The sequence below is a fragment of the Aptenodytes forsteri genome, unplaced genomic scaffold, assembly GCF_000699145.1.
Source record: "Aptenodytes forsteri isolate BGI_AS27 unplaced genomic scaffold, ASM69914v1 Scaffold2, whole genome shotgun sequence".
Lineage (NCBI taxonomy): Eukaryota > Metazoa > Chordata > Aves > Sphenisciformes > Spheniscidae > Aptenodytes > Aptenodytes forsteri.
Window position 1 is genome coordinate 12,463,103 of NW_008795695.1, and position 13,230 is coordinate 12,476,332.

Below are 13,230 nucleotides of genomic sequence, written 5' to 3' on the forward strand. Positions count from 1 at the left end.
TCCAGAGGAGGGCAACAAAGCTGGTGAAGGGGCTGGAAGGAATGTCCTGTGAGGAGCGGCTAAGGGCTTTGGGCTTGTCTAGTTTGGAGAAAAGGAGGCTGAGGGGCGACCTCATTGCTCTGTACAGCTTCCTGAGGAGGGGAAGTGGAGAGGGAGGTGCTGATCTCTTCTCCCCAGTATCCAGTGACAGGACGCGTGGGAATGGTTCAAAACTGCGCCAGGGGAGGTTTAGACTGGACATTAGGAAGCATTTCTTTACCGAGAGGGTGGTCAAACACTGGAACAGGCTTCCTAGAGAGGTGGTCGATGCCCCAAGCCTGTCAGTGTTTAAGAGGCATTTGGACAATGCCCCTAACAACGTGCTTTAACTTGGTCAGCCCTGAATTGGTCAGGCAGTTGGACTAGATGATCGTTGTAGGGCCCTTCCAGCTGAAATAGTCTATTCTCTTCTAAAGTCTATTCTAAAAGTTTACTGGTCTTAGTTAATGACACATGGGTATTAAGGATGGAATAGCAGGCTGAGTCTATAAGCACTTCTCTGTATCAGAACTTCCTTCCATGGCTTCCCTTTTACACTCCTCAACATTGGTTTTAAGAGCTTTAATTTTAAAATCTCTTGTATGGCTTATATTGAGAAGTTTCAGACATCCCAAACATTCAGACTGCTGGTAAAAGGAAAGGAAGTTTCCTTTAGGTCAGGGACTACCATTCTTGATTGTCCTCTCAGCTTGAAGCCTCGCGCCTTCAGTAGGTTGCACAGGTAGAATTATATGCAAATTGATTTGGACCAGGTGTAAAGGTAGGGGAGGAAATCCCCAGCACCCAACCACTGTATTCCTGCATCTTCTCATCCTGTCCAGTCTGATCCTCTGTCTCAACTGTTTTTCCTGTGGCAAGTGGAAGTAATGGGTAGAAAAAACTGCTGCTGCTGCCACCTGGAATCTCTGTAACTGTAGTATTTTTCCTGCCTGTTGTTGGGAATGGTCACAGCTGTATGTGAAGTAGAGCCAGCTGTGTATGTGTGGTGTCCATGCAGATAACTGCAGTGCTCTGTACCAGGGATTTAGGAAATCCGGTTTCAAACAAAAAGATATCAGATGGTGAGGGGAATGAAGATAGGTTAATTTGGCTGTTTAGTTGCAGCTCTGTGCAGTAAGTATACTTTTCATGTACCCAGCAGGAAAGAGGATGGAACAAATTAGTATTTTAAATAGGCATATGCCCTGTCTGTAGTGTGCTCTTGCCACATACTGATTTGAACTGTCATACTGGTTAACTGGCTTTTTGTAAACAGTTAAACAATAAGGGAGAAATCTTAGACCCATCTGAAGGAAAGATCTAAAGAACACAAAAATATGCCAATTTCTCTGGAATACGTTCCAAATCTGCTATAATGCTATATAAAAACTCTTTACATGAGGAAAAGAAGTGATGCAGATGTCTCAAACAGTATCAAATCCTTCCTGTTCATTTTAGTGTTCTCTCTTCGGTCAATTCAGTACAATTAAGAGAAGAGAAAATACGTCAGTAAAATACCACAGTCTGCTCTGATCGTAAGCTTTGTGCTCTTGGGGAAGAATGCTTCTTGGGAATTCTTGAGAGAAAAAGAAAAGCCTAAATGCTTCTTAGAAACCATTTTCATAATGGTCTTTGAAAGCAAGTAGCAGCCTCTGTCAAGATGCTAACTTCCTATTTTCTTTATTCTCTCAGGGAGTCATAGAGTTCTCTCTTTGTCTTCTGTTTGCAAAGCTGGTGAGCTATACTTTCCTCTTCTGGCTTCCCCTCTATATCACAAATGTAGGTAAGTATCACAGTAAGGGGATACAGAATTATGACTACAAAGTGTCTGGAAATATGAGCTTGAAATAAATAAGAAAATAAACATTACTGCTTCTGAAATAGGCTATCTTTGCTACAGTAGCAGGAGAGTTGTAAGTCACCAACTGACATATTTCTCAGTTTTATGAATTCAGTATTATGAGAGGGCATTTTCAAAACAAACAAAAAAAGAATCTGGCTTATCTTTAACAATTCCAAGCATAAATGCTGTGTCTTGGCTCTTGCAAACAAACGGAAAAGTTTACTGTCTAATAATGTTTTTACATGATTGAAGTGCCTTATTTAAATGTATACAAAAAAATCTAAATTAACTTCTTTATCTGTTCAGTGCTGCTTTTTTGTTTGTGCTGTAGAGAGCAGAGAGGGGAGCTCTCCCTAGCCGGAGAAATTCATGTTCTTGTGAGTCATGATGTGACCTTTAAACCCCCAGCTAACAAAAAGGCTGTGCTGGACAAGTATGGCAGTAACAACCAGCAGAGAGAGACAGGTTGAACACCCTATGAAAACACATAGAGCTGCAGATCCTATGGCTAAAGGCTGTTGTGTGTGGACTCCAAATAACCAGTGCTCCTGCTGGACTGGGTACCTTGAAAGCAGTGTGCTTTTAATAGAAAGGTTAATGATATTTACCACAGTACTGCCATCTGTGCTGTGGCAGATGTTGGTGAGGTTATGGTAGTGCCACTGACACCACTGTTTTAGCACATACTGCTCTTTCAAATGTATTTCAGAGACTTTCAAAAAAAATACCAAAAGTGTTTAGAAGTCCAGCTCCTTTTGAAACTTCACACTTAACACAATAGGACTGGGTTTCCCAACTTTCTGATGTACTTTTGGAAATCTGACCCTGTAGCATATCAGTAACTACATTAGACTAAATGTAAGTATGTGCAAACAGTGGTCTTCACTGCCCATGCCAAACAGTGGAGTTAAGGAAATCACTGTCTCTTCATAGTCCCCATAAACTGCACAGTGCATGTTGTGCCAAGCAGGGTTGCCAGACGTAATTTAATGATGACTGTTACTGGTCGTGTGATGGAGACCTCCAGGATGAGGCTCTATAAGTGATCCAAATGTACGCTAATCATGCTTTTAGAGCAAAGAGCCTCACGAGCATTTGTTAACGGCTTATGAATCTGTGGCTGTTCACAAATGGGAATATTGTTAGTCCAGACTTTAACAATCGACAGCTCTATTGCTTGGACTGTATCTATAGTTAAAGTGGTAAAATGTCCAGCCATGAGTGTCATTGCATTCAAAAGACTGTGTCCCTGAATACCCAGTTATGATACACTCTTATTTGTCATATACAATGACAGCTTATGGTAGCTTATTCCTGTGAACAAACAATAGTGCTGTAAGATGCCTTTACCCTAGCATGACAAGACTGTGTTGAGATTTCTACGTTTTGTAGTCTGGAAATGAGACAAATGTTTTTCTTCTCTCACTAGAACATCTTGATGCCAAAAGAGCTGGGGACCTTTCTACACTGTTTGATGTGGGTGGAATCTTCGGTAAGTTTTATATATTAATATTTCATCCTTAGTCAGACCAGTTTAGGAAAAGCTGTGGTACGCACAGCTTACATATTTTTAGTCCTTGTGCCTTCCACCCACTGAAGAAGAGTGGCAGTAAAGGTACTAAGCTGAGAGCTGGGTTGGTTGTTGAAAACCTAGCAAAGTATCTTCCAACTGAAAACTCAGAGCCAATGATATTGTCCAGTACAGATTGTTAGAGCCAAATATTATGGAATCTTTTAGCTCCATCAGCTCTGGCCCATGAGTTTTGGTCATGCCATCTGTCAAAATATCTTCCTTTTGTCGCTCGAACATAACAGAACTATCCCAGCTTGTACAGTTGTGTATTTTTTGTGGGCACAGAGGCGAATGGCCACAGGTGTTTTGTTTTTTTTTTTCTTGATGCCTCATACAACTGTATGTGATAAAATTGGGAAAATGTAATAAGGATGAGACTATTCCTTTGTAATTTGTGAGGTGACCACTGAATAATTAAATTTTTATGCCAGTGCAGACAGTATAGCTCACAATAAAACAAGTGTCATCATCTTGATGCCCAGCTGATTTTGTGTGACCCGCTGTCCCCCTCCACTTCCCTCAGTTCCCTTATGGAGGTAAGCCTTGTATCAAGTCTGTTGGAAAATGACGCTCATGCTGGACAAGTTTCACTAGATCAAGAGCTATGTAGGCCCTGGTAGTTCAAGATGCAGGTGTCAAGGTGTCTTTCAGTTACTGTTCCAGTCTTGTGCTGGATGTGACTTTTGCCATTTCTCATTGCTCATTTCATCCCAGATAGCTGGAAGCCAAAGTTAGTACTACCTTAAGAGATGTGGGTGACTTCTTTCAGCAGTATCTTATTCCACTGTGAATACAATCTTAACAAGGTGCTGCGTGCTGCTTAGACCTTTGGCATTTACATTTAAATTCAAGTGCGATGTGAGCACTTTGGAGATGGGCAGCTGGGAAGGGAGAGGCAGGCCCAGTGATATTTAGGAATCTGGAGAATCCGGAGAACATCCTTTCCTTCGCCCCATACCAAGTTCCTTTTATGTCACTTTGGCAGCTCTTTCCCTCAGGCCTTCCAGCCCCCTCCTGCCACACGCTCCGATTAGTACTTCTGTGTACAGTCGTTGGCAAACACAAGAAGTAGGGAACAGTAAAGAGCCTGGAGTGACTGTGTGGAGAGAAAAACAAATATTTCATTTGCCCCAAGATCTAGAATAGCTCATTCCCCCTGGTTGCAGTGCAACATGGACAGAGCAGTCGAGAGCCAAGTTTATTGGTGCATGTGAGGAGTTGAGACCCATGAGTAGCTGGGCACAGCTGGATTCCAGAGTGCCAGCAGTGGGGCCACATGGCACCTGGTGAAAAGGCTTTTTGCATTCAAAAGCAGCAGAACAATGATTTCTAAATATTTCTTCCATCTCTGTTCCGCCCCTGCTCCATCATCTTGGATATTTGGTTGGCATAAACAATGTGGAAGAACAACTGTCTGCTTCTGTTATCTTCCAAGTCAAAACCGGTCGGGTTAATAAGGATATTGCTAAGTGCGAATTATGTTGTCTGTCTCATGCTCTGTGCTGCTGTGTATAACTGTACATTAAAAGTCATATCCTATTGTTTTAATCTGGGTTGGGTTTCATTAAGTATAACTGATGTCTTTTGTGTAAAACATGCACTGAGTGTTTTCCTCACACACCTATCTCTTCTTTCAGGTGGAATTTTGGCAGGTCTTATTTCAGACAGGCTGGAGAAGAGGGCATCAACCTGCGGAATGATGTTGTTGCTTGCAGCACCCACAGTAAGAGTTTGCCCCTCTCTTACAGCTGCGGCTGAGACTTTGACAGCATTCCTTGGGAAATTCTGCAAACAGCATCTTCTAACTTGGATATAAAGAGTTCGGGCCAGGTTAAAAGCTGGCATGAAAAGTTGAGCGTGTGAGCAAGTATAGACGTTGGGGCTGCCTTTACTAAACAAGCAAACAAGTCTAGTGCATTGCTTGTTACAGGACTATATAGAAATTTTATCACTGTTTGGTGTCTGTTCTGGCCAGAATTTTAGCTGCTCAAAGGCTAAAATTTCTGTGCTGTAACTATCGGTAAACTGGCAGTTGGACATACGAGGTGCTTTTTTTCTTTAAGTTTTGATTCTTTTGTGAACAGTATTCTGCGCTGTGTTGAAGCTGGCAATTTGAGAGTTTAAAACTGAGTGGTCTCATAACACAGCCCTTTCCTCTGGAAGGACATACTGAGGAACAGGAGCACATCCCTTACCTCCCTCCTCTGTCTAATCAAACAACCATCCTGCTGTCGTCTAAAAGGGTTTAGTAAAACCTCGGATGCTAGAACTAGTTTTCACGTAATCCCAACTAAGATATTTTTTAGTTAGCCTGGGGAACATGGGGAACCTAAGATTAGTACATATGTTGGTATTCAACATGTTTGTTTTTTCATCTTTACAGTTGTACATGTTCTCTGCAGTCAGTAAAATGGGCCTTGAGGCTACTGTAGGTGAGTGTTTTTAAGTTATTTTCTGCCTGGCTTTATGTGAACTTTTCATTTATGATCCTTTGATGCTCTTCCCTTTTCTTTTTATTTTATTTTTTCCCTGAGAGAAGGAAATATGGAATCAAATTCCCTAGACTTTGTCTTGCAGGCTTTTTATGGGGTAAGGAAGAGGCCAGGAAATAAGTAAGGGGTGGCATGAGAACAGTGATTTAGTTAATATCATTAGTCTTCTTTCTGGAACTTGTTGTGTCAGCACAGGCTTTATTATATTCTCTATTCCCAGTGTCAGAGGTATTTAAAGACTACTTGTAGTACTTTTGACAGCAACGTTAACTTTACTTGTTTAGTCTGAATTAACTTGTCTTTCTATCTGTTACCTGAAAACAGAAGTTGAAACACAACTGCTGACAGTAGTGTCTCATCTACCTAAAGGCCTTGTTAAGTTTTAGGGCCCTCTGGTGCTCGGTGCTGTACAAGCAGAGAAGGGGCTTATGGGTGGGTGCCTGTGAGCATCCCCTGCTCTTAGGGCCAATTTGGTCAGACTTTCCCCTTTCTCTGACCTACCAGGATCAGTAAAGGCCCTGGGAAGTGTCTTTTGACTCAGCCCTGTCTCCTCTTAAATTTGAGAATTCACGTCATGGAGTAAGCATTGCAGGGAGATACAAATACGTGTTGCTTTTCCTCCTTTCCCAATTCTGTAATGGGGCCAGGGAAGCCAAGGAAGGATTAAACCATTTGAGAACCACAGGCTATGATGTTTCCTGTTGCTGTGGTTGACAGTCATGCAAACAACTCACATTTTCCATTTCTGTCCCACTTGCCACAGTGATGCTGCTTATCAGTGGTGCTCTGGTGAATGGCCCTTACGCGCTGATCACCACTGCTGTCTCTGCCGATTTGGTGAGTTTGGCTCCCCCTCTGCTTCCAGTGTAGTAGCTTTGGCCTCCAGAGAGAGCCCTTTGACTTCTGCAGGGTCATCAGTGAAGGGGCTGCGTTGTCCCAAAGGAAAGGGATAAGGAGCTGGGTAGGCAGTGCTGAACTCAGCCATTGAAATTGTTTTAGAGTTCGTGTATTAGTATGAATGAGTGTCGTGCTTGTGAGAGGCTTCTGAATTATTCTTGGCTACTAACAAGACAGCCCAAATCTTGTAGATGACAGCCCAAAGTGAATGTGAAGGTTGCATGCAAGGTCAAGTGTCTGTACAGGTGCCTTCTCCCCTTCTATACTTTGCATTTTTAAATGAGGGGAGGGGCTGAGTCTGCATGAGAGGTGAGTTGGAGACCTAATTCCCATCAGTGTGGAAAGCTATATATGGCACATACCCTTACTTTTGTCCATGCTACCCTCTGCCATTTCTTGTAGTTATTCTGGTTGCTGGCACTTCCAGCTGGATCAGGTCGGTCAGTCACAAATGCCGTGTGAAAACATTGACCCTGGGTACCTTTCATTAGGTAGGCTTTGGAAGGTTGCTTTCAAAGGTCCTCATTCCTTAAAGCACCAAGCAAGAGGCAAAACTCCTCTAACAACAAATGTTCTAAATACAGGAAAAGGAGCAGGACAGAAATCTCTAGACGTCCTCTGGAGTCCTATCCTTGGCCTGGAGGTCTTGGCAAGACAAAGAAGGCCACCATGCATTGCCCATTTTATCCTTAGCCTTGTTGAAGGGGCTGCTAGCTAGAAAGTGGGGCCTGACATACAAGATCCCTACCTGGCCCTTGGGAAGAGGGTTGAAACTGCCAACCAGTTCCTAGGATGTCAACCATCAAACATTTGACACAAGCAAATGTAAATTGCTGATTACTTGACTGTATTCTCCTCAGTGTACTGGAGATAAAGGACTGTCTGTCTTAGCAGTTCTTTGAACTATTCAGTTTTTCTGTCTTTCTACTAAGTCACTCCCTTTATCAATTGTTTTTTTTCTGAAGACCCGGCTTCTAAAATTGGGACTGAACAGCTTCTTTTGGCTCAAGAATTCTCTGAATTAGCATTTTGGTATATATCCATAATTCCAGTACTCTAGTATTCCTATCACAGCAGTGTTTTTTTTTTGTTTTTTGGTTTTTTTTGTTTTGTTTTTTTTGTTTTTTGGTTTTTTTTGTTTTGTTTTTTTTGTTTTTTGGTTTTTTTTGTTTTGTTTTTTTTGTTTTTTTTGTTTTTTGGTTTTTTTTGTTTTGTTTTTTTTGTTTTTTGGTTTTTTTTGTTTTGTTTTTTTTGTTTTTTGGTTTTTTTTGTTTTGTTTTTTTTGTTTTTTGGTTTTTTTTGTTTTGTTTTTTTTGTTTTTTGGTTTTTTTTGTTTTGTTTTTTTTGTTTTTTGGTTTTTTTTGTTTTGTTTTTTTTGTTTTTTGGTTTTTTTTGTTTTGTTTTTTTTGTTTTTTTTGTTTTTTTTGTTTGTTTCCACAAAGCTTTGCTGTATTACTTTGCTGTATTAGCAGGGGAAAAAAGGGCCATGGAAACAGCCTTGCAGCATAATGCAAAGCTGAAGTGCTGTCCTTATTGCTTGAATCCAGAGTGTGCAGAACAGAAAGCTTCTTGGCTCCTGTGGTTTAAGTAACATGATTTAATAGAGGAGAACACTGTAGGCAACAGGTTGATGGAGTAGATGGCTTCTTTAAGTTGTGATAAAAGGGTCTGAGCTAGGATTTTTAAGGCATCTTCACAATGTACATCTAATGTGGAGGGGTGTGAGCTAGATGACGCTCTAAGGACTTTTTCAGAGTTCAGCTCAGGATGGGTCTAAGCAGTCTTTGTCACTCTAGGGTACCCATAAAAGCCTGAAAGGGAATGCAAGAGCCTTGTCCACAGTGACAGCGATCATCGATGGAACAGGATCTGTAGGTAAGCCAGAGCTGTAAGGTAGCCTGCTTTAGCTGTGGTAGGTTAAAACAAAGGATCTTTGAGAAACTAGGCTGTCTCCAGTTCACATTTTGCCAGGACTCGGTACAGCTTTGGAAATGGAGAGTAGAGCAAACTTAGCCTTAAACCTCTCTAGTGGTCCCACTGAGGTGGGGGGGAAGGAGGAGGGTGGTAGACTGATACTGGGCACAGACAGCAAAAGTAAATGCCATTGGGCTGTTTCCGAGATCAGGGATATTTTATTCATGGCCTCTGCACTGGTATGTGGAAGGGAAAATTGAGTAGGATTCAGCTTAATATTGGACGGGCATTTTGTTGAGCCAAAGACAGGCGTTTCACAAACTTCTAGTCTCCCAGCTTCCCCTGTGTTAGGTTTCACATTGGCTTGCAGCTGTACCAGTAATGTTTTGCACTTTCTGCGACCTTTTAATACATAAGGTAATACTGAGTTAACTAGGTGGAGAAATTGATATTCTAACCCAGAATAACTATCTTTCGGCATAGTAAATCTTACGTTGCATCATTCTGACAATATCAATATTATATTTTAGGTGCGGCTTTGGGGCCTCTCTTAGCTGGTCTTATTTCCCCATCTGGTTGGAACAACGTGTTTTACATGCTCATGGTGGCAGATGCATGTGCCTTGCTAGTAAGTCTAAAAATACTATTTAGTTGCCGTGTATTTCCTTTGTGCTAAACTATCTTAAAATGCAAGTTTTCCTTTTGCAATTTCAATACTCCATCTTACAAGAAACTTCCAATTGTTTAGGAGATTTTCAATTAAAGAGCAAATTTGCTCATTTTGAAATTTTCATCTAATTTTAATCAAAAGTGCAGATTAGTTCTGATGCACTTCAATTCCTAAGCAAATACACATCTGTTAATTGCTGGCTGAGTAGATTACAGCGGGCATAATTGTAAGCAAACCTTCATATATAGACCTAGAAGATGCCTCAGATTCCACTCACGGAAGAATTACTTCCGTTTTCTTTAAAGCCAGTTAAGCAAAGCAGTAACAAATGTTTTGCTACATTGCTGTATCACCAAAAGCACCGTGGTAATGAAGCTGTTGAAAGTTAATACATCACATTCTCCAGATGGGCCCTAAAAATTCAGTACTAGGTTAGACGAAAAACTGGCATCCTAACTTTTGACAGTAACCGGGAGCAGGTATTTAGGCAAAAGGAATGCAACGCACGTGGTGGCTTGGTACAAAGCCCGCCCATTTTCTTTTTTTCTCCTGTCTGAGATCCTGTATGATTGATAAGAAGATCTGAAAAGGTTGGGTTTGTTGTTTTGGGTTTGTTTTTTTTTTCCCCACTTCTGACTTGCCCTGCTTTGCTTTTAAAGACCAAAGAAGACACAAGATGAGGCAAGGCGAGTCTTGCTGTACCTTTGAAGTCAGTCTTGCTGCACCCACCTGTAGGTTAGCCTGTAGGTTACGTTTTTGCATTTGCCACGGATTTCCCTGGCTGGCGTCTGTACCAGCTTTGTTCTCCAGCAGAGCAGAGTGCTGCTATGACCACCTCAGACATGTCCTGAAGTGTCACCCGCTTCTCCTCTCCTTTTGAAGTCCTGGGTAGAAGTGGTCATGAAAGGGTAGGGTGACTGTGAAACACTTCAGAAATACTCCTTTCTCCGTACTGGCTGTGCCCAGACAAAGCCCCGTGCCTGCACGGTATTGCACTGAGCTCTCTGCTCCTGCAGAGGAGCTAATGCTGAGTGTGTCAGATCACTCTTTCCTGACACAAGAAAAGCAGAAAGTCTTGCTTTGAGTTACGATTGAGGCTTTTTTCCTAAATTCAAGTTAAACCCAAAATTTTGAAGTAAATTTTTCCACATTTAAGATATGAAATCTCTGGAAATTAAGTAAATAAATTAGGTAGGTTAATAATTGAAGTATGTTGCCACCGGTGGTCAGCAGCTCTATAAATCCTGATTTGTGCTGTTTTCAGTATTAGGTATTCCATGCTGCAGAGTGAGGTTTGGGAGATTGTCGTAGTTTTCCCAAGTAGACTTAAAGCTCTGCTTTTTTTCTTTTATAGTCATTTATTAAAACCAAATGAAAAAATCCCACATTTATTTGCTGCATCAGTTAAAATGCCTTTGTAAAGTTCTGTTTTTGGGAGGGTTGACTCTGTGCTGTTGTAATAAATCCTGGTGTTTGTAACTGTTGTTCTGCTTTTCCTGTTCTTTGCAGTACAGCGCTTAGATGTCTGTGTTCAAATGTTATTTCTTCAAAGATATCTGGAGGGGCTTTAGCCTCACGTGGCATTCAGTTCTGTCATTCTTGGCCACTCCCATACCTCTGAAATGTTAGATTTAGCTTCTTAAAACACCAATACTTGTAATAGTAAAGAAACTTCCATTTATAACAGTGAGACTCTGAGGATAAGGAAACCTGTAACAGTGGGGAACCCTGGAAGTTCTAATTCTGTCTTTAATGTACGTGGGAATCATCACAATTTATTTGTAAAATCACTTTCCTGGGTACTATCTTAGTACACTTTTTAAAGCGACTTGAAAGTCCTGATCCTGCACAGGCAAGTAAATGTGACTGACTTTACTCATCTTGACTAATTGTGTGATTAAAGCTTTTCACACACACAAGTGTTTGTCAGAATAGCAGCTAAAATACTTTTATGCTCCAAAGTTTTTATCTGCCATGTTTTCCTGAAGTCTTGGGTTCCCTCTGCTGGTTTCTTTACATGTCTGCTAGTTTCTTTACATGTCTGCTGGTAAAGTAACTTTGGAAAGCCATTCTGATTTTTACAAAGAAATCGATCTCTCGGTTGTGAAAAGGAAATAATTTTCCTCTTGCCTATTCATTGTGAAAACTCCTCTTCCAAACATTGAGCATCTGTAAATCTTCTAATTTTTTTTTTTTTAAACTGAGTTCATCATTACAGGGTAATGTTTCAAATGAGGAGCTCTGAGTAACAGTGAACATCTTATCCTGAAACTGAGCTTATTTGTATATCTGTATAGATATTAACACAGATACTGTGACTGTTGTTTACAGTTCTTACTCCGTCTTATTCAGAAGGAACTTCGGTGTAATGCAGATCATACCCTGTAAGTGTTATGCATGGCTGTTGCTCTTTAATAACGGTTTAGAAACACGTTACTAAGCCTTTGCCCCGTAATACCTAGATGTAGACTGAACGTGTTAAGGTTTCTGTATGTCCATTTCTGTCTGTTTTAATTTTGCTTCAAAAGAGTAATCTCGGTTTGATGTTTTCAAATCATGAACATTTTTCTTTAGAACATTTCATTTTGAAAAGTATCTGAAAATACATCTCTGTCACGGTCTCTTAGTTATGGTTTGTTTTTTCCCCAGGATGTTATCTTCCTGGGTTTCATGATGGAGCGTGCACCTGGGGAATAAGAAGCTACTCAATTGCTTGCTCTGTGTTTATTAATAGTTTCAAATGTAACTTTTTCCAAAAGGTCTCCTTAAAGGAAAGGGTAACTCTGAATTTAGTGTTTTGAATCGAGGGGAAAAAATGCACTGAATCCATGGGGTTACACTTGCATATGCAAAATCTAAATTGAGACCCTTGGTTGTAGTTTTGGAGAAGTAAAATGGACAGAGAATAGCATGGCAAGGGATGGATCCTGCATTTTGAAGTTAGTGGCTGTTAATGCCTTACACCTCAATTTTTCCTGCCTGGTTGCTGTTCTCTCCCAGGTTTAAAGAACACTGAGCTACGAGACCGGATTTGGAATAAGGACTGCGTCAGTGATCAGAGCTCTTCCCTGGAAAACAAACTTCATGGAATGCATTATTCTATATTTAAGAGATTCTGTTTGGTGAAGAACTTCGCATGTTTACTGGAAGCAGTGTGAGAAATGCAACTGATAAATCCCTGAAGCTCTTATTTTTGCACATGAATAAGTACCTCAGGATGGCAACTATTCATCAGATGAAGAGACAGGAACTTTGGGAAGGTTTTAGCAGCACGCCTCAACTGAGCCAAAGAGAAATACCAAGTGCCTTTTTATTTCTTTTGATAGGATGTTTTTAATTAAAATGCTGAACTGTGTATTTTGCAAAAACAAGTCAAAACTAGAGCAGAAGGAAGTTGAAATCATAACAGTCTAGCAGTGAAATGTCCCAGTGCCAGTGAGCAAAGTATGTATCCCTTATGTCATGTTGCGCACATCAAGGACATCACTTCATAGAGGACAATACCAGCTGGTTATTAAGATGCACTGCTATTAGTATTTTATCATAGAATGGTTTGGGTTGGAAGCGACCTTAGAGATCATCTAGTTCCAACCCCCCTGCCATGGGCAGGGACACTTTCCACTAGACCAGGTTGCTCAAATCAAAGTCCCCTCCAACCTGGCCTTGAACACTTCCAGGAAGGGGGCATCCACAACTTCTCTGGGCAACCTGTTCCAGTGCCTCACCACCCTCACAGTGAAGAATTTCTTCCTTCTAGCTAATCTAAATCTGCCCTCTTTCATAGAATCATAAAATCATAGAATCATTTAGGTTGGAAAAGACC

General features: G+C 40.9%; 1 protein-coding gene across 1 annotated transcript in view; it reads left to right on the top strand.

The window, feature by feature from the left end:
• The window catches only part of SLC37A1 (solute carrier family 37 member 1), a 35,342-nt gene extending 22,330 nt beyond the window's left edge, over positions 1-13,012 (top strand). Inside the window, exons 11-19 of the mRNA XM_009283003.2 lie at positions 1,711-1,801; positions 3,291-3,353; positions 5,072-5,157; positions 5,818-5,866; positions 6,690-6,763; positions 8,620-8,698; positions 9,268-9,365; positions 11,739-11,791; positions 12,408-13,012. Of these exons, the coding sequence (XP_009281278.1) occupies positions 1,711-1,801; positions 3,291-3,353; positions 5,072-5,157; positions 5,818-5,866; positions 6,690-6,763; positions 8,620-8,698; positions 9,268-9,365; positions 11,739-11,791; positions 12,408-12,423 (609 nt within the window). The 3' untranslated portion in view covers positions 12,424-13,012. The remainder of the gene's footprint in view (positions 1-1,710; positions 1,802-3,290; positions 3,354-5,071; positions 5,158-5,817; positions 5,867-6,689; positions 6,764-8,619; positions 8,699-9,267; positions 9,366-11,738; positions 11,792-12,407) is intronic.
• Positions 13,013-13,230: the final 218 nt, after the last annotated feature.